This window comes from Xenopus laevis, chromosome 9_10L (genome assembly GCF_017654675.1).
Source record: "Xenopus laevis strain J_2021 chromosome 9_10L, Xenopus_laevis_v10.1, whole genome shotgun sequence".
NCBI lineage: Eukaryota > Metazoa > Chordata > Amphibia > Anura > Pipidae > Xenopus > Xenopus laevis.
In genome coordinates, this window is record NC_054387.1 from 93910768 (window position 1) to 93931006 (window position 20239).

General features: G+C 38.1%; 1 protein-coding gene across 4 annotated transcripts; it reads right to left on the minus strand.

Annotated features, from left to right (window-relative positions):
- Nucleotides 1–5264: 5264 nt before the first annotated feature.
- On the minus strand, nt 5265–18899 carry osgepl1.L (O-sialoglycoprotein endopeptidase-like 1 L homeolog). 4 transcript variants are annotated; one of them, XM_018236227.2, is made up of 8 exons: nt 18324–18899; nt 16758–16983; nt 14960–15347; nt 13432–13636; nt 12569–12717; nt 8478–8608; nt 7056–7127; nt 5265–5561 (listed from the first exon to the last, which is right to left on the minus strand). In XM_018236227.2, exons 2-8 carry the CDS (start codon nt 16949–16951, stop codon nt 5489–5491), a joined length of 1212 nt encoding a protein of 403 aa, XP_018091716.1. In that variant the 5' UTR covers nt 16952–16983; nt 18324–18899; the 3' UTR covers nt 5265–5488. The 4 variants fall into 4 exon arrangements, with proteins under 4 accessions (XP_018091716.1, XP_041432487.1, XP_018091717.1 ...); XM_041576553.1 differs by lacking the exon at nt 18324–18899 and adding an exon at nt 18011–18029; XM_018236228.2 differs by lacking the exon at nt 18324–18899 and adding an exon at nt 17846–17863.
- Between the last annotated feature and the right edge of the window lie 1340 nt (nt 18900–20239).

Genomic DNA, 20239 nt, shown 5'->3' on the forward strand with positions numbered 1-20239 from the left:
TGCGCAGCCGTGAGAAGGAAGAAGAAGCAGGAAGATCGCTCCGTGGTGCTCGCTGAAAGAATCCCAGGTTGGCACAGTTTTCTGCTGATAGGAGCACTGGCCCGGAGTTTCAGGTAAGTAAATACAATCACTTTCCTTCTCCTTTAAACTGTAGGCAATGAAAGAAGTCAGACCAATGCTGGAGGGAAAAAAAATTTCTGGAAAGATGTGATTGTGTTTCCTACCTGCAAACACACACGAACCTGGAAGGATGAATTAAATTGAAGCCCAGGTACTTACTGAATGATAAAATAATGCAATAATAGCAAGTAACGATGGGCGAATTTGACCCATTTTGCTTTGCCAATAATGTGCCAAAATGCGAAAATTCGCATTGAATTCTGTCAATTTTTTGACAAGCAACATTTTTTTCCTCCCATTGGAGTCGTTTTTGCATGAAACGTGGTGAAATATTTTGCTCATCACTAAAAGCAAGCAGAATATAATTTGCTATGCACAAAACATATACTCAACAAGTGCCTCATGCCATTCAGTCTCAATCCCTTAAAGGAAAACTATACCCCCCAAACAATGTAGGTCTCTATAAAAAGATATTGCATAAAACAGCTCATATGTAAAACCCTGCTTCATGTAAATAAACCATTTTCATAATAATATACTTTTCTAGTAGTATATGCCATTGGGTAATCATAAATAGAAAATTGTCATTTTAAAAAATAAGGGCCGTCCCCTGGGATCGTATGATTCACTGTACTCACAAACATACCAACAAACCATACATGTTAGGTCACATGAGCCAATTAACAGACAGAGTTGTGTCTTTTGCTTCCACACTTCTTCCTGTTACAGTTAGAGTTGTAGTATTTCTGGTCAGGTGATTTCTGAGACAACACACAGACCATCACAAAATGGTGGCTCAAGGCAAGAGATGTAAAAGGGCAATATTTACTTAAATATATATTTCAGTTTGGTAAGATTCTTTAATATGCCACTTAATATATGAACTATCTGTTGCTTAAGTGTTCATTATGGGGGTATAGTTTTCCTTTAAAGGGGTTGCTCACCTTTGTGTTAACTTTTGGTATGCTGTAGAGAGTGATATTTTGAGACAACTTGCAATTGGTTTTCATTTTTTATTATTTGTGGTTTTTTCAGTTATTTAGCTTTTTATTCAGCAGTTCTCCAGTTTGCAATTTTAGGGATCTTGCGGTTAGGGTTCAAATTACCATAGCAACTATGCATTGCAGAGGCCCTAGATAGAAAAGAGGAGTACTAAAAAGCAGCAATAACAATACATTTGTAGCCTTGCAGAGTATTTATTATTAGATGTGAAACCTGCAAACATTTAGAACAAGAAGGTAAATAATTCAAAACTATTAAAAATAAAGACCAATTGAAAAGTTGCTTAGAATTAGCCATTCCATCTAGGGATGCACCGAATCCACTATTTTGGATTTGGGCGAACCCCCCGAATCCTTCTCGAAAGATTTGGCCGAATACCGAACCAAATCCGAATCTTATTTGCATATGTAAATTAGGGGTGGGAAAGGGAAAACATGTTTTACTTCCTTGTTTTGTGACAAAAAGTCACGCAATTTACCTCCCGCCCCCTAATTTGCATATGCAAATTAGGATTCCGTTTTGCCAGGTAGAAGGATTTGGCCGAATCATGCTGTAAAAGGCTGAATCCCGATCCTGGATTCGGTGCATCCCTAATTCCATCATATACTAAAAGCAAACGTGAAGGCGAACCACCCCTTTAACAAAGGTTTACCTCTCTGAAGACAATCTCATCACTACTGTCCCTTCAGTATTTGTTTCTCCACATCAATGATCAGCCACACAAGTTTCCTATGGTCCGGGCTTAGTGAGTCCTATGTAATTTTTCCTCCTGTGTTTGTGAAATCACTACCAAGTACATTTTTGACTTTTGAGTCATCTTTATCATGTAAAGGCTTTCAGATAAGTGCTTACTGGTTGCTGTAGCTATAAAATAGGCTTAATAAATTGTGTTTGAAGGCTGTAACACTGCATTATGCATGCTGACTATTAGGGCACCTGCAAAGTGCAATTTTGAGATCAATTTCCATGTTGTTTACCTACAGAGTTTTTCTCCAGAATTCCAGCATCATTGCAGACACTAAGGGCTGATGCACTTGTCGCAATTGTACTGGATTTGGCACAATTAGAGCATCTGTGCAAAACAATTGAGCTGAAGTCCATCTGGTGTCATTTGCTGTGTTCAGCATGGGAGTGACGTCTGCACCCGATCTTTAGGTGTAAATGTGCTGCGCCTATTCACCCTGGGAACCATGAAGCTACTGCCTGGTCAGTGGGAGGTTAAAAATGAACGTATGTATTTTTTCTCATTCCAAATGTAACTTTTTTTTGTATAGGTCAGCCTGATTTGGCCAATCTGAATCCACCTTCCATTGTATGGGCAACTTTATTCATAGTTACATAGTTAAATCGGTTTGAAAAAAGACAAAGTCCATCAAGTCCAACCCCTCCAAATAAAAACCCAGCATCCATACACACACCCCTCCCTACTTTCACATAAATTCTATATACCCATATCTATACTAACTATAGAGTTTAGTATCACAATAGCCTTTGATATCATGTCTGTCCAAAAAATCATCCAAGCCATTCTTAAAGGCATTAACTGAATCAGCCATCACAACATCACCCGGCAGTGCATTCCACAACCTCACTGTCCTGACTGTGAAGAACCCCCTACGTTGCTTCAAATGAAAGTTCTTTTCTTCTAGTCTAAAGGGATGGCCTCTGGTACGGTGATCCTCTTTATGGGTAAAAAGGTCCCCTGCTATTTGTCTATAATGTCCTCTAATGTACTTGTAAAGTGTAATCATGTCCCCTCGCAAGCGCCTTTTTTCCAGAGAAAACAACCCCAACCTTGACAGTCTACCCTCATAATTTAAGTCTTCCGTCCCTCTAACCAGTTTAGTTGCATGTCTTTGCTCTCTCTCCAGCTCATTTATATCCCTCTTAAGGACTGGAGTCCAAAACTGAACTGCATACTCCAGATGAGGCCTTACCAGGGACCTATAAAGAGACATAATTATGTTTTCATCCCTTGAGTTAATGCCCTTTTTTATGCAAGACAGAACTTTATTTGCTTTAGTAGCCACAGAATGACACTGCCCAGAATTAGTCAACGTGTTATCTACAAAGACCCCTAGATCCTTCTCATTTAAAGGAAACCTGTCACCATTGTGTTAACACTAGGAAGGTAATAAGACTATTAAAAAGAACCACATAAGTCATTTAGAACACACTTATTTCAATCAAATCTCACTAAAAACCAGTTTAGAACTACTTTTGAAAATGTCCACAAGATCCTCACTGAAGCCCGACTTTACTGAAAGTCGTGAGAGCAATGCATCATGGGTAGAATCATCCCTGCAGACGTCTCTGCAGTTGTCAGGGGGCTGCTGGACTCCATGTGTGAATTTTATCATAGTTTAGGAGGCAGCCATAGCAAGAACAACAGCAAACAGCAGGGAAGCACGGACACCGGTATGTTTATCAGCACCGAGGAGGGAGGGGGTGGGGGTGTCAGTTTTCACATAAGGAGCTACGTATTTTTGCCACATTACAGAGCAGGAGTAGCAGCTAAAGTTTAACCACAGAGCTGCTGCTTTCTGCTCTTTATGTAAAATTACTAATTATGTTAAATTACTGTAATCTTGACAATAGGTTAATTTACCATTCACACACTCCCTCCTGGTGGCTGTATTTTTTTGTATTTAACCCTAAATCCCAGCAGTGTTTTTATCTGTTTGTGTTATATTACACAAAGATTCATTCATATTGTATGCCACTCTTCCCCACAAGAGCCACACACCTACAGCAGCTAAGACTGATAGCACACAGGGCTGGGGATATCACTGACCCCATCTAAAAATCAAATGCTCTGTATGGCTACAAATTTATTTGTTATTGCTACTGTTTTATTCATCTTTATATTCAGATGCTCACCTAGCCATGTTCCAGTCTCTAGTTTAAATCAGTGCATAGTTGCTAGGGTAAATTGCACCTTAGCAACCAGATTGCTGAAATTGCAAACTGGAAAGCTGCTAAATAAAAAGCTAAAAAAACACAATAATAAATAATGAAAACTAATAGCAAATTGTCTCAGAATATCAATATCTACTTAATACAAAAAAAAAAAAAAAAAAGAAGTATTTAACCCTTTGTCTGCTGGGCAAATGCTCTGATGTTCTATATGTTCTTCAGCAGCCGAGCTGTTCTCTCTGCGTCGGTGGCTTCTGCCGCCTCCGCAGAGAGTGGGGAGGAATAACAGCCCCCTGGGCAATGAGGCTGGGGGGCTGTCATGTTGCAGGGCCAAGTTCCTGCTCCAAGAAACAGTAAGTGCAAGTTTTTAGACACTTACATACATTTACATTACATTTATACTTTTACACAAACATTTTAAAGATTGCTATTTATTATTTTGTACACTTTGTTTATAGTTGAGCCCCAAATGACTGCACATTCTTAGTAGTTTTTAGCGTTTTGGAAATTTCCTAGTTTATTTAGATTTTTAATAGTAGCCCACACAATGTACTAATACAGAAGGTGTTTCAAACAATCCAAACAGAATATCAAGTCCTGGTGTGACATGAGTGGTGCAGAGCCTATCTTATCACCAAGCATAAGCATACTCTATGCCGGGGGGCTAAGCATTGGCAGTTTGGCACAGCCCATACTAAGAAAACAGAGGGGTCCTGTTTCAAGATGGCAGCGCCTATGAAACCCTTTATATATGTAGGATATTTTCTAATACAGTTCAGATATAGACAAAAACAGCTGACTAAAGGGTTAACCTAAGGAGGGAAAAGATTTATATTACTGATGTCTCAAGGTGACAGGTCCTCTTTAAGGAAACTCCCAACACACTGCCATTTAGTTTATAACTTGCATTTATAAACATTGAACCTCATTTTCCAGTTTTCTGCCCAGTTTCCCAACTTAGACAAATCACTCTGCAAAGTGGCAGCATCCTGCATGGAACCTATAGTTCTGCACAATTTTGTATCATCTGCAAAAATAGAAACAGTACTTTCAATGCCGACCTCATCCTCTAAACTTATTGTATTCATGAAAAAACTGTAAGAAAAATTATAGAATAAAAATATTTAACAACAATTTCTTAAATAGCCATGCATCTACGGAGATCCTTCTTCATAGGCGTTTTTTCAACACGAAATGAACTTATAAAGGACAGGCTCAGGCAGTTATTCAGCAGTAATCTTTATTGCATTTTTCTCAGGGAAATCAATGAAAAAGTTTACTCTGATGTATTTAATATAAATAATAATGCTCTCAATTGGCCCAGTCCTTGTCCAGTATTGAAGTTAAATGAAAAGCTGTTTGATGGAATGGTAAAAGTAATGGATTTTGGTGATATTCCAATATCCTTTATCCATATTGAAACAAGCAATTTAGCATTCAGGAAGAGACTTTATATCTTTATAGGTGGCACTTTAATTGCGGCTTTTCTCACGAGTTTCGAAATATCTGTTCCAAGAGATGCTCTAAAAAAAAATAAAATAAAAAAAAAAAAGACATATTGCTCATCAATATAATATTGTAAAAGGTACTTAGATATCAATGATCTCAGTTTATAGCAGTAAGCTCAGTAACACTCATAACATATAATATAAAGAACAGAGCAAAAATAAGTAATCTCCGCTGTCTGCTTGCAAATGCTCAGAGCTTGTCAGCAAAACAAGAGATCTGGAGTTTAGTGTATGCACAGAAACATCAAGATATAATTGGTATCACTGAAACCTGGTGGGATAAAACATGACTGGCCTGTAAATCTAGATAGTTACATTATATTTAGGAGGGACACAGGATTTAAACAAAGTGAAGGAGTCACTGAAACCTTGAGGAGTGAAATTTTTTCAGCAGGTAAGAATTTGTGGCGAAAAATGAATATAAATAAAGATTTCAGTTGGATGTATTACTGAAAATTAGCATTGGTGTATGTTATAAACCCTCCCAGTGACTATTACAAATGGAAAAGGCTTCACGTGTAAATTAGGTTATAATTAGGGATGCAACGAATCCAGGATTCGGCCAGGATTCAGCCTTTTTTAGCAGGATTCGAGCGAATCCTAATGCCTGGCCAAACCGAATCCAAATCCTAATTCGCATATGTAAATTAGGGGTGGGTAGGGAAATCAAGCGCCTGGCCGAACCGAATCCAAGTCCTAATTTGCATATGTAAATTAGGGGTGGGTGGGGAAATCACTCGACTTTTCATAACAAAAGAAGAATTTTTTCCACTTTTCCCTTTCCTGCCCCTAATTTGCATATGAAAATAAGGATTCGGTTCGGTATTTGGCCGAATCTTTCACCAAGAATTCGGGGGTTCGGCCGAATCCCAAATGGTGGATTCGGTGCATCCCTAGGTATAATTGTGGCTGATTTTAGTTCTCCAAAAATTGAGTGCAATAATGGCATAACCAATATTGAACAGCACCAGAAGAATGTATGTATGTATGTATGTATATTTTTATTTGTATAGCGCTCCTTGAGGGCAAAGCACTGTACAGCAGAACAATTAATAGAAGAAACAGGAGTATAAAATACACATAAACACAAAGTAAAGTTGCAATACATATTAAGTGCTTATTGTTAAGAAGACAAAAGGATGGAGGTCCCTGACCTATAGGGCTTACAGTCTAAATTTACGACCGTCTTTATTTTGACAAAAGTTCCAGAGACAAATTATTATTATAGACTAGTGATAAGTCTTTAAAATGCAGCATAAGAAATCTACATCTCATGTATATTCCTGTTGTAAGCATGGTAACATCTTTATCATTTATTAGAAAGTGAAACATTGGAACAGGTTAGGAAAAAAGTGCAAAAAAACCTTTGCGTTAACTTTAATTATGTAGAAAGTGATATTCTGAGACAAATTGTAATTGGTTTTCATTTTTAATTATTTGTGGTTTTAGTTATTTAGCTTTTTTTTTTTAAATAAAAACCCAAAGTTTTTTTTAAACCCCTTAGTTTACCTTGGTTCATAGCTGGCACCATCTACGTTATGTAAAACATCAACACCTGTCCGTAATTTCTCAATTCCATTCCTAAAAGAGATGAACATTTTTGAATGTGGCTAAGTATTAAAAGATAGAATTAAAAGAAAACATTAAGCATAATTTGCTTAATAAGGGTAAGGGCACACCTGGAGATTCGGGGAGATTTAGTCGCCAGGCGACTAATCGCCTCTTCTTTGGGGTGACTAATCTCCCCGAACTGCTTCCCCGTGTCTTCCGAAGTTTAAACTTCGGGCGACTTCGGAAATTGAAGCGCCGCGAGTGCATTGGCGCAGGCGGTTTTTCATTGAAGCAGGCGGCAGACTGTTCGGTGGCCAGGCTTCCAGCAAGAGCTGTTTTCATTCTTAAATTGAGCCGATAGTGATTCAATCACAGTTGGAGGGTCACCTTCTGATGTACTATTTGCAAGTAAGTTTGACTCTGTCACAGCTTTGAATAAAAGCAACTGCAGCTCTTTGACACATGGAGGGTCAACTGCTCACATGGAGGAACATGCATTTGTCATTATCCAACAACATCTATCAGCTCCCCCAGCTGTTATACAGCAAGAACTGCCTGTACCCTTGCCTGGAGGTAGTTATTCAGAGACAGCTGGAGAGCCACCTTCTGATATTTATTATTGGATAATTACATGCATCTCTGTGTGAGCAGATGGCACCCCAGCTATTGAAGAACAACAACTGACCATACCCTTAAAGGACAAGGAATGTTAAACTAAAGAAGTAGGCTAGAAATGTTGTTAATTATGTTCTGTACCAGCCCAAGGCAACCACAGCCCTTTAGCAGTAAATATCTGTTCTCCAAAGATGCCCCAGTAGTTCCCCATCTTCTTTTCTGCCGATTCACTGCACATGCTCTGTGCTGCTGTCACTTACTGAGCTTAGGGACCCACTCACAATATACAGTACACATAGAATAGAAATGTAACAATATAAGGCTGATTAGAAATTAATACAGATAATTACTACATGACAGCCCAGAAACCAGTGCAATTAACATCAGAATTTAATAATCAGTCCTGTAGCATCAGCTTATATTACAGGCCAACCTCATTTTCTTCTTTATAATTTGCAGCGACCCCTAAGCTTAGCTTCTCAACAGATGCTCAGAGCCCACTGAGCATGTGAGTGTCACAGACACTTTCCAAGATGGTGACCCCCTGTGACAAGTTTGAAGTCTTGGAACATTGCTGCTATTGAGAAGCTGAAACTTTAGGCTGGTGCATTGAGTTCAGTATGTAAAATATGAAATTTTTTAGCCCTTTTCATTTTTAGGGTTTAGTCCTCCTTTAACAGGCAGGACCAAAAATGGAATTATTAAGCTGTATCCCGCACATTAGCCATCATTTACTTAAAATAATATTAATAATACATGGCTTACCATGCAATCATAACTCCATTGTCTGTGCAGAGCATTGGCGGGGGACACAACAAGGTCATATCTGATTTGTCAGTTACAGTTTGCAGAACTCTTCTTATAGAACGATTGCTAGCAACTCCACCAGATGCAACCTAAACAATGAAAACAATTCTGAATACATTATACCTTGTGTGATCTATTATTTGAATAAAGGAATGTGGAAGGGCAATGGCACGCCAGGAGATTAATCACCATCGAAAAATCTCTGCTTTTCTCTCATTGTGTTTAGAACAAGAAGCAGAAATGTATTATAATTAGCAATCACCATAGAATTATATAGGGCAGACCGTGTCAAGTTGTTGGAATCTTCTTGAATTTTGCCAAAGCTTTTGATACAGTGCTGCATAAACAAAAGGTCTGGGCTTTGGTAATGTTAGTTGTATATGGATAGGAAACTGACTAAAGGATCATGTACATAGGGTGGTTGTCAATGGTACATCCTTTACTTGAATTAGAATTTCACACAATTAGGCTGCCGCCCAAGGGTTACGTATCAGGTCCACTTGTTTAGTTTCAGCGGAGTTCAAGGCAGCCATCTTCTCCCGAGCGCTCTTCTTCCTGTATTCAGCGGCATTTGGTGGCACATGCGCGGTAGGAGGCATTTACCGGTAAGGATCTACTGCACCGAAAGTCACGAAGTTTCCGGAAAAAAAAAGAGATCGGAAACTTTGTGCACACTAGCTCCGTACCGGAAAATGCCTCCAACTGCGCATATGCCAGAAAGTCACAAAGTTTCCGATATCTTTTTTCTGAAACGTTGTGACTTTCGGCGCATGCACAGTAGATCCTTACCGTTAAATGCCTCCTACTGCGCATGTGCCACCAAACGCCGCTGAATACAGGAAAAAGATCGCTCGGGAGAAGATGGTGGCCGTGAACTCTGCTGGAGAGGACCTAGAAGGAGGGGTAAGTAACAAGTTAGGGGCGTTTGTCCGAGGGGGAGGGGGGCCTATGCAGGGGAGGGGGAGGGATTTTTGCGCTTAGGGGTTGAATTCTCCGTTAATGACTTGGAGGTAGTCATTGTAAGTACTATACATTCTATATAGTGACTTCATCTTTAAAACCATATTCAAATAGGTATAGTTTTATCCATTCAGTTAAAACAACAATTGTTTTAATGACTAACACATTGGGGGGGAGAGTCCATTTTTGGAGTAAAAGTGGTGGTAAACTGGTGTAAAATACTTTCTCCATATTCGCAAACAGAAATCTAAATTCCGCCACTTCATATTTTAGTGAAAGACAGTTAACAGACACTTTTATGACTTTGTCTTTCAAACGACATAAAAGTTTTAGTTTTAGCAGCACTTAGACACTTGACCTAAGACAATAAAACATATTTCTGAAACAAATCCCTATATTATGCAAAATAGCATTTCTTGTATTTAGACCCTTATATTTGTTACATAAGTAGAATTACACAAATATGTAGGCAGATTTATAAAGCCCAGGTTACACTGAAAAAACAAAAAATGATGTATAATTTTCCTAGGTAAAATAAATCATGTGCTGTCAGTGCATGGACAAATTCAATGATGAATAGGTTTTTTCCATAGATACTGTTTGAATTTCCGACACAATAGTCAAACATTCAGTTTCAGACTACATCTTTGCTCTGTTGGGGAATGTATGCGTGCTGTGAAAAGCAACTGGATGGGCTTGTTGTTGCAAATTAGTTGCTCCCAGTCACTTCATTGACATCACATTGTACTGTCGCTTGTAGGACTGGTTGTGCCGTTACAAGGTTTTTTTTTTTTTTTTATTTGTTCCATGGATTCCTCATGACTGGATTGCCACACCCATACACTGTCTTTGTTTGTCAGCCTTCTAAATGGTTCACATACACCAGACAAGTTTGGTAAGAATTGTGTAACTAGTTTACAAATTCTAACATTCTCTGGGTTTAGTATCTTCAAAATGGCTTTTATTTTGTCTGGATCTTGGTGTCAGTAGATACCCCATGTTTGATAGATTTGGTTTGTTTAAAGGAATTGTTCAGTATAAAAAATAAAAATTGGGTAAATAGATAGGCTGTACAAAAATAAAAAATGTTTCTAATATAGTTAGCCAAAAATGTAATGTATAAAGACTGGAGTGACTGGATGTCTAACATAATAGCTAAAACATTACTTCCTGCTTTGCAGCTCTCTTGGTTTCCACTGATTGGTTACCAGGCAGTAACCAATCAGTGACTTGAGGGGGCCACATGGGTCATAATTGTTGCTTTTGAATCTGAGCTGCATGTTAAGGATCAATTGCAAACTCACTGAACAGTTATGTCCCATGTGGCCCCCCTTAAAGTCCCTGACTAACTCAGAGTTAGAGAGCTGAAACGCAGGAAGTTGGGTTCTGTTATGTGAGACATCCAGTCATTCCAGTCTTTATACATTACATTTTTGGCTAATTAAATATATTAGAAACATATTTTATTTTGCACTGCCTATTTACCCAGTTTTTATTTTTACACTGAACTGTTCCTTTAAACTTATGTTCAGCTGTACATGTCTACAGCTTTCTTTTAGCATTCTCTTTGCATTGACATTCTTTTGCTCCCAGTAGTACTCTGTGTCTAATATGTTAATTGTGCAGTGATCTAATTTCAGGTATTGTTGCTGCTTAGTAACACACTGGTCTATAGTCTCTGACCAACCTTGGTCTTTGTTATTAAATATGTATACTTTTGGGAAACTTTAGTGGCTTTATAGACACCAACATTTCTGCAGCTTCTGGCACCATGTTTCTGAGGCCTTGCTAGCTTGAACGATAAACTTTATCAAGACACACATAGACAATACGACACATCTTAGAGACTGTAGTACTGGTTAGACACAGTTGATGGCAGCACATGTTAAAGTCTCTATGATTTTTGGAAATCTCATAAATGTTTACATATATGGAGACTTTAACATGTGCCACCGTTAACTGTGTTTAAAGTGGACCTGTCACCCAGACATAAAAAGCTAATAAAAGTCCTTTTCAAATTAAACATGAAATCCAAATTCTTTTTTTTATTTAAGCATTCCTGGCTGTTGTAAACTCTTTCAAAATCTCAGTTGTCAATCAAATTGCCTGCCCCTCCTCTATGCTTTAGGCAATTACTTTAACTTTCCATTCTGCACTACTTTGATGTCATTGCTCTCCCCATATTCCCCCTCTGTGTTTACCATTTAATTGTGTAGCCAGTACATGGGGATGGACATCAGGTCCCCCATTCGGGTGCACAAACAAGATTCTGAGATGATGCAAGGCTTGTCTTAATAAAAGTGTCCACAAAATGGCTCCTGCCTGCTTGCTATAATTATGAATTCCCAGACAGAAGGAAACAAAATTCAAACAATTGATATAGTGCAATTAAAGTTTATTTTGCTTAACGAACATGATAATAGGATTTGGAGTAATTTTTTCAGGTGACAGGTCCCCTTTAACCAGTACTACACTATCTAAGGTGTGTCATATTGTCTGTGTGTCACATACAGTCCAAAAAGCTGCTGCACACTGATAAAGTGAATCAATTCTTTAGTTGTGCAATTTTATTGGCTCATGCAAAGTAGACAAGGAGTGTCTACTTTGCATGAGCCAATAAAATTGCACAACTAAAGAATTGATTCACGTTATCAGTGTGCAGCAGCTTTTTGGACTGTATGTGACTTACCAACCCGTGGCAGGTTGGGTAATACGCTGTCCAGCACCTGATCCGGAAAGAAGGAATACAGGGGTGGAGCACTCCAACATTGAGTGGAATATTGTCTGTGTGTGTCTCAATAAAGTTTGTTGTTACTAGCTATCAAGGCCTCATAAACATGGTGGCACAAGCTGCATAAATAAGACCCCAGAAAGCCATGTTTTTTAAAGAACACAATCCGATAAATATAAAACTGGTCACAATATTAATATATATATATATATATATATATATATATATATATATATATATATATATATATATATATATATATATATATATATATATATATATATATATCTGCTCCACACAGTTAATACACCAGTGTAATTATAAAACAAAAAATAATGTAATGGTGAAGAATACTTACCAAGCATGCACGCTCAGTTGGTAGCAGTCCTTCTTTTTTGCAAAAGTAAATAGCTCGTTGTGTCCGCTGGGCTAAATGATGAGCCACTGTGTGCTGGACAGCAGCAGCAATATCGGCTACACAAGTCAGCAGTTGCCCCTTACATATGCCTACAAAATGCAATCTTCATAGTAAACAACAATATGTATCATATTCCAACAGAATTCCAAGTAGAAACAAATCTAAACTTTTGAGATTTAAAATTCAACATTATGCTCATAAATGATGCGTGTGTTTGAATCAATCTAAGCTGCAAATATATGAAGCATTGAAACTGTATTAAAACTACCTTTTTGCATTATGTTATGGAATATACAGTAGTAATGGCCCATGTGTATTCTGTTAACCCAGTTCACTTTTAAGGCTACTCTTTTTCTCAGATATTTATTTTGCAAACAAACTTCTGACCTATGTTTATTTTTTCCTATATAAAACGAGTTGCTATTGAAAATGACCTGCTGTTTCACAACTCAGGACAGTTTTGTTTTTTTTTGGATGGAGAAACGATTATGTAAATTGCAATTAATTCTGGAGGATGAAATTCTAAGGGTGCCTTAGGGGTGACACTGATGTCATCAGCCTGAAAATTATGCAAAGAAAATCATGTGACTGACTACAAGCAGAGAATAACAGATTACTGGAGGACACAACTGGCAAAAAGGTATTTCTTATACCATTCAGTTTGTGTATAGTCAATCTGACAATGACGATAATGGCTGTTCATCTTTATATTCACTGATGACATATCTTTCCTACAATCATATTTGTGAGATATACTATGTACAATGATAAGAAGTCTGTGATATAACAACAGTTTCATATACCTTCTTCTGCCTCCTTTTGCTCGATGACCTTGTTTACTTGGTTACGCAGCCCAGCAAAAGAAAAATTGCAGTCTCGGTGGTGTGACATCGGAATCTTGAGTTTACAAATCATTCTGTCCCCCTGCAGTGCCAAGTGCTCTATTGCTTCTCCTCCGCTCATAGCTGAGCACTCTGGGTGGTTTATCAATGACAACCGTCTTGCAACCTAATGTATTAACAAATGGCGGTTCTGTTCCTTTGAAATTTTCATCAAAATGTGCATGTAAATATACCGTATTAAGGAAAATAACAAAATCTACATACAAAGCTAAAACATTAATACAGTTATGGGACCTGTTATCCAGATTGCTTAGGACCTGGGGTTTTCCAGATGATATGGTCTCTCAGTAATTTGGATCTCCATACTGCTTAAAAGTAATTTAAACATTAAATAAACCTAATAGGATTGTTTTCCCTCCACTAAAGATTAATTATATTGTAGTTGGGATCAATCACAAGGTACTGTTCTTATTAAAGAGAAAAAATATTTTTAACATTTTAATTAATTTAAATGGAATATATGAGATGGTTCTCTCGTAATTCAGAACTTTCTGGATAACCAGTTTCGGGAGAATAGCTGTATAAAGAAAGGTTGAGTTGTATTTTCCACGAAAATTTGAGTTTTCCAGTTTTTTTTGTCAAAATTCACATTTTCGGGTTATGCTCCAAAGCAAAGGAAAAAATTGTGAACAATGGAAAAGTCACAGTCACAATTTTTTACCATAACACTTATTTTTCATTTTTTTTTATAAATATGCCCCATATAATTAGTCTGGAATTTGTGAAAGCTGACAACACACATGATGTGTTTCTCTCTAAAATATTTCCTATAGACTTTATTGAATTAAATGGCATCCTTTTGTCTTGCTGTCCTATTATTTAAAAATGAGTGCCTACATGGGCATATAAAAAAGATACTGTCATAAGTAAACATGTGGTTTTCAAAGTGTATCAATTGATTTTTAGACAAAGAACTGTCTTCACTTGCTTTGTTAGGCTGTTTCTAGTGTTTATCTGCCAGTTACACTCTTGAAAAACTGCCCTGTATGTTATTAGGTCAAGTCTATGACTCATCTTATACAGTAATGGCCATACACATGCTAGATAAATAATGGCACAGTTATTTCCAACAACAATACCCCCCACATCCTAAATACACTATATACAATGAGAGACAGTGGGTAATATACAGGGAAGGGCAGAGACTTATGCCCAAATTAAATTACATACAGTGAAAGGGAATGAGTCCTGACACTCAAGACACCACTTCACCCAATGGGAGTCAGTGCCAAGGGAGAGCACATAGATTTTCTCTGCATTGTAAGTAGGACTGTGAGGCAGAGCATATATCTTTAGAATTGTGAGAAAATTAAACAATTAATACACATTATAAACTATCTTATTTTTAGAGATTCTAATAGAATTCCTTGAGTTAGTGGGAGGGCTTTACATCCCCTTTAAATATTAGAAAATAAAAATACATCAGTACCTTGTCCAATGTGTCTCCTGGGGCTTCATCCAAAGACTGGCCAAGCATCATGAATTCTGATACGCCACTGACTACGGCTAAAATGCAGTGACCTCCTGAGATCAACAGCACCAAGAAAGGGAACTCCACAGGGTGTAAAAGTCTAACAGTCAGTGCATGTGCTTCCATGTGGTGTATGGGAATAAATGGCTTATGATATTTATTCACCAACTCTAGACTATAGGAAAGGCCTACTCCAAGACACAGACCAAGTCCAGGTTTGACAGTGGTAGCAATAGCAGAAAGTTCATCAGGAGAAATCCCGCTGGCGTGGATAGCTTGATCCACAACCTTGTTAATATTGTCTCTGTGAAGTTGCTGGGCCACAGTAGGAATAATACCTCCACTCCTGCAAAAAAAGTCAGTTACTGGAAAGTGAGAATTGTGTTTAAGTACAGTACTTTGTAACAAAACATAATTAATGATAAGAAATTCATGGTACCTAAAACTCTAAACTATGTTTAGCATTTTTTTCATTTAAAAAAAAAAAAAAAAAAGGAATTATATGCATTGAGCTTTGTTGTTGGGGGAGATCACTCAATTATGTATCAATTGAGTTGGAGTCAGTCTATAAAATACAAATCTTTTATTCCCGAGGCACCCCACAAGATACGTCTGGGGTTACAACATTGGGAAATAGACCAATGCAGGCAGTCCTTTTGCATCACCTACAATGGAAAACAGTGGGACATGAAGTTCCAGAATCCATCACTTCAACAAAGAACAAGGTTTATTTGTGGCAGTTCAGATAGTGTATGCGCACTTGTTTTTTTAAATACGTTCAACTAAATGAATGAAAGATGAAATGAAAAAGAAGAGCCTATTTCCCTTCAAAATAGACTGATTTGAGGAGAAGTGTAATTCTGTTCAGTATTAGGTATGAATGCATCATATCCTGCATTTGTTTCAGGATTCGGCTGAATTAAATCATGTGACTTTAGGTCACACAATTAAGGGATTTGGCTGATTCATTACAGGGATTCGGATTCCGCTTGGTATTCGGCTGAATCCCAAAAAGTGGACTCATTGCATGCCTAGTATTAGGTTACAGTAGTCTGCATGGGATATATATCCTAATAATATATCCTATATTGAAGGAGAAATCGACAGGTTTTGGCAGTAGTATAATATGCTGAAAGAAGAACTATCACGAAAATGAACATTTAATATAAGCTTCATCATACTGAAGTAAGAAACTTTTTAAATACAAACAATTACAAATTCTGCATTGTTTCTGAAATAAGTTTAAGTTAAGTTTCATTATCCCTCTCTCAGCATCAGGTGTCAGAGGAATGATCCAATATATCTTATAGGGGAAGCTCCTTTTCCTAGCAGATGTATTAGAGCTCACTCAAATAACTGATTCCAGTAAAAACAAAATCTAACAAAATAACTGCCTTTTGCACAAATCCTGTATGTAGAGAGACAGGATTTCTGGTGATTTTAATAGAGTGAGCTCGAAAACATTTTCTAGTTAAAAAGAGCCCCTCTATAAGATATATTGGATCTTTCATCTGACACCCAACTCCTGAATGAAGGAGGGATAGTGAAGATAAACTTGATTATTTCATTAACGGTACAGAATATTTAATTGATTGTATTTAAAAAGTTTCTTATTTCAGCATGATGAAGTGAATATTAAATTTTCACGATATAATATTTTTATAACATTATAATGTTATATAACATTTGCAGTAATGTGCATCTTATTACAAAAGGTAATACAGAAAGCAATTGTTTCTGCAAAGGGTTTACTTACTTCAAATGAATGTCCTTTTGACAGTGCAAGGCTTCCCCAAGTATGGTACCATTTTCATCTACAACCGCAGCCCCTGTATCATCACAGCTTGTTTCTATCCCCAGGACTACTCTGGGATATTTCACCATGGTACTCAATGAAACTCTTTCTCTGCCTACAGCAATCTTGGACAGGTTAGAAAGATATCTTGCCATAGTTTCCCCATGCAAAATTTCTGTGACAGGGCCTAGAAGACAAATAACAGTTTCCAAACTTCAGTGTTGGCTTTTAGAACTACTTTCCAAGGATAGCTTGTATGCCAAGAAATGAACTGCACCTGATAATAACTAAGCAATGTCAAGGTGAGTATCTTTGTATTTAATTGTTTTATATTGGTTCAGGTTTCGCAAGGCTGAAAACCAAACAGAAAGTTGAGACCTGAATAGGCCTTCGAGAAACCAAACTGTTTGGGTCAAAACAGAACAGATGGCAACCCTACATATATTACTCAACACCTCCTCTCGCCCACCTGTTGTCTGCAGAAAATAGGGTTGCCATCTGTTCGTTTTTGACCAGAACAGTTCGGCTTTTTCTAAGGGCTGTTCCGGTCTCCACTTTCTGTTCTGTTTTCAGCCTCGTGAAAACCGAACACAAATCTAGCCAACAAATTATCAAGTGAGGTTAATGTCTTATTACAAAAACAACAAAAAAAGAGCAAATCAATCAAAAATAAGAAACTGTTTTTCTAAATTAGCATTGCTGTATTTCAGAGCTTTCTGGATAACTGATTTCTGTATAATAGATCCATATCTGTAATTAAAGGATTGGGCTTACTCATCAGGCAGAATATAGATTAGAGATAGGGTTTACTGTCCGGTTTACAACATTGAGAAAACTGGATGGAAAGGCAGCTAGATGTGTCTAAAGGTGGCCATACACAGGGAGATCCTTGTTTGGCGCCATTGATATGCCCACAGTGAGGTGGGCCTTATCGGGGTGATCCTTTCGTTGGGCCCTAGGATCGGATCAGAATGCAGGCATTACGGACGGTTGGATCGCAGAACGCATCAACGAACAGATGTAGCCGCGATCCGGCCGGATTTTTTTACCCTAGCTGCCCGACTTTTGGCCAGATATCGATCAGGGATGCCCGTCAGATGGCCCCACATATGGGCCAATAAACTGCAGACTTGTTCTGTCGGCAGCTTTTATCGCCCATGTATGGGGCCTTTAGTGATGCAATAACCCCACCCTAGCATCATAACTCCACCTACTTCAATGTGTCTCCCTCTTATGTCACCACTGCTCCACCCCCAACGCTATCCGCCGCACCCCGTTTGTTCGGGTTTAGGCGCCAACAAAAATGGCAAACCTAGCAGAAAACAAGTGGCCATTTTTAAAGTTCAAAAGTGGATTCAGTGGGGGACAGACCCTTGGCCTATTGTGACACCATTGTATGGAGCCCAGAAAAAAAGAAATGAAAAGAGAAAAATAAATATTAACATTTGTGTATTTATAGGTAACCTGGCAGGAATGAGTTAACAGTATGAACTAACAGTACTAGACACATTAAATAAAACCACCCACCTGGGTTTATTTAAAACAGCTTCAATTCTCTGCTTTTTTGAAAGGCGCACGTGACCTTCCTCCAAATCTGTAAGCGCAAGGCATCCTGGGGAGAATCGGTAAGACAACTTCCTCTCGCGATGTTTCACTTCCGTTCTGCTGTCAGAACGAGCGAGCAAAGGGGAGCTGTGTATGATCACGTGTGAGAAAAGAAGTACGGCGAGCCGAAAGCGATAATTAATGAACTGGTCAAAGCTGCTCGGTTTTTGTTTTTTATGGAAACGCGCTCTCCAGTAAAGCTCAAAAAGTATCGTGTTACCGTGGGTCAATCCCTTCCCTTTTTAGCAACATTGTTTTAGATGAACTCTTCATTCAGACAGTGCTCGTGTGTTTTGTGCAAATGCACCGTGTTGCGCCTCTGATCAGTGACAGTATTTAGTCTAGAAGTCGATGTAGAGAAAGACAAAAAGTAACCGCGAGAGTGGAATGAGCCTTTGTACGCGCAATGACAGCGAATAGCAACTCCTGCTGCTGCAGCTGCAGCCCTTTTACAACCTCCATTCACAAGCTGGAGCGTTTAAACAGAAAGTTTGCAAAGCATTCTCTCAGTTTGAATATAGGATTGATTATCCACAAAGATTGGGGCTGGGCTCTTCCACATAAGGGCAGGTTTCTATCATTTAAATCACCATGTGTTGAATATTAGGGAAAACAAACACTAGATGATACTGATAGATTTGTCTTGACACCAATGAGAACTGATGCAGCTTGCTTAAACCTGCACAATAATGTTCTATTGATTCTTCAAGTTACTTTCTCCTTGACACTTACAGTTCTTTTATACACTTAAAGGGCATGTAAAGTGTAAAATAGAATAAGGCTAGAAATGCTGTATTTTGTATACTAAATATAAACATGAACTTACTGCACCACAAGCCTAATCAAACAAATGATTTATGCTTTCAAAGTTGGCTACAGGGGGCCACCATCTTGTAACTTTGTTAAACATCTTTGCAAGACTAAGACTGTGCACATGCTCAGTGTGGTCTGGGCTGCTTAGGGATCGTCATAAACAAAGCTGCTTGAGTTCTGCTCGACTGGTAAGTAAGGCGGGGCTCCCCCTGCTGTTCATAAGTATGATTGTTTCCCTGCTCAGCAGTTAGGGACCATCTGACAAATCCTTTCCATAGCAGTAAATGAAGGGAGAATTTCAATCCGCATGCACTCACCCTCTTAAATCCACGGGTCCTATTCCACCAGTGCTACAACATATAAAGCGTCCCCAGATCCAGACGTATTATACATAACTTCAGCGATTAGGAATATGGAGCACACGGTGGTTACTTTTTCAATAAAGAAGGCGTGATTTTTCCAAACCACCGTGTGCTCCATATTCCTAATCGCTGAAGTTAAGTAAATGAAGGGAGAATGTCACTGCATACAGTCAGGTTTCTTATAAAAACTGTATACATTTTTTAGTTAAAGTATATTCGAGATAGGTTTCTTTTTCATTAAAGAAAGTAAAAAGGGGATTTTATTTGTTTGCCTTTACATGCCCTTCAAAGGGGAACTGCACACAAACATAAGCTTTTTGAAAAGTAAACATAATTTCAATTAGCTTTGCAATATACATCAATTAAAAAATAGAGTTTTCATGATTTTTAATGGTTTCTGACAGTTCCCTAAGCCTAGCCTAGCCCCTGATTTTCTTCTGAGCTGGCTGACTACTGCTATGTTGTATCAACAGCCAGCTGTCCTCAGCCTGCATCCTCCAAACCCCACAATTCCCTGCACACATGATTTCAATAAGGAAATGAACATCACAGTGCAATGCATTGTGGGATATGTAGTTCATGCATGCTGTCTGTAAACTGTGGAGAAGTTGTTACAATTTGTAACATCAGCGTTTTAGTCCCTCCTTCCCTGCCAGGATTTCA

What these genes read in the sequence shown, in the direction of transcription:
- osgepl1.L (XM_018236226.2), bottom strand. An exon ending in AATGGAGTTATGATTGCATG is followed by an intron (nt 7,128 to 8,477) that starts GTAAGCCATGTA and finishes CATCTCTTTTAG; the next exon opens with GAATGGAATTGAGAAATTAC. An exon ending in GGTGCCAGCTATGAACCAAG is followed by an intron (nt 5,562 to 7,055) that starts GTAAACTAAGGG and finishes ATTTTTTTTTAG; the next exon opens with AGCATCTCTTGGAACAGATA.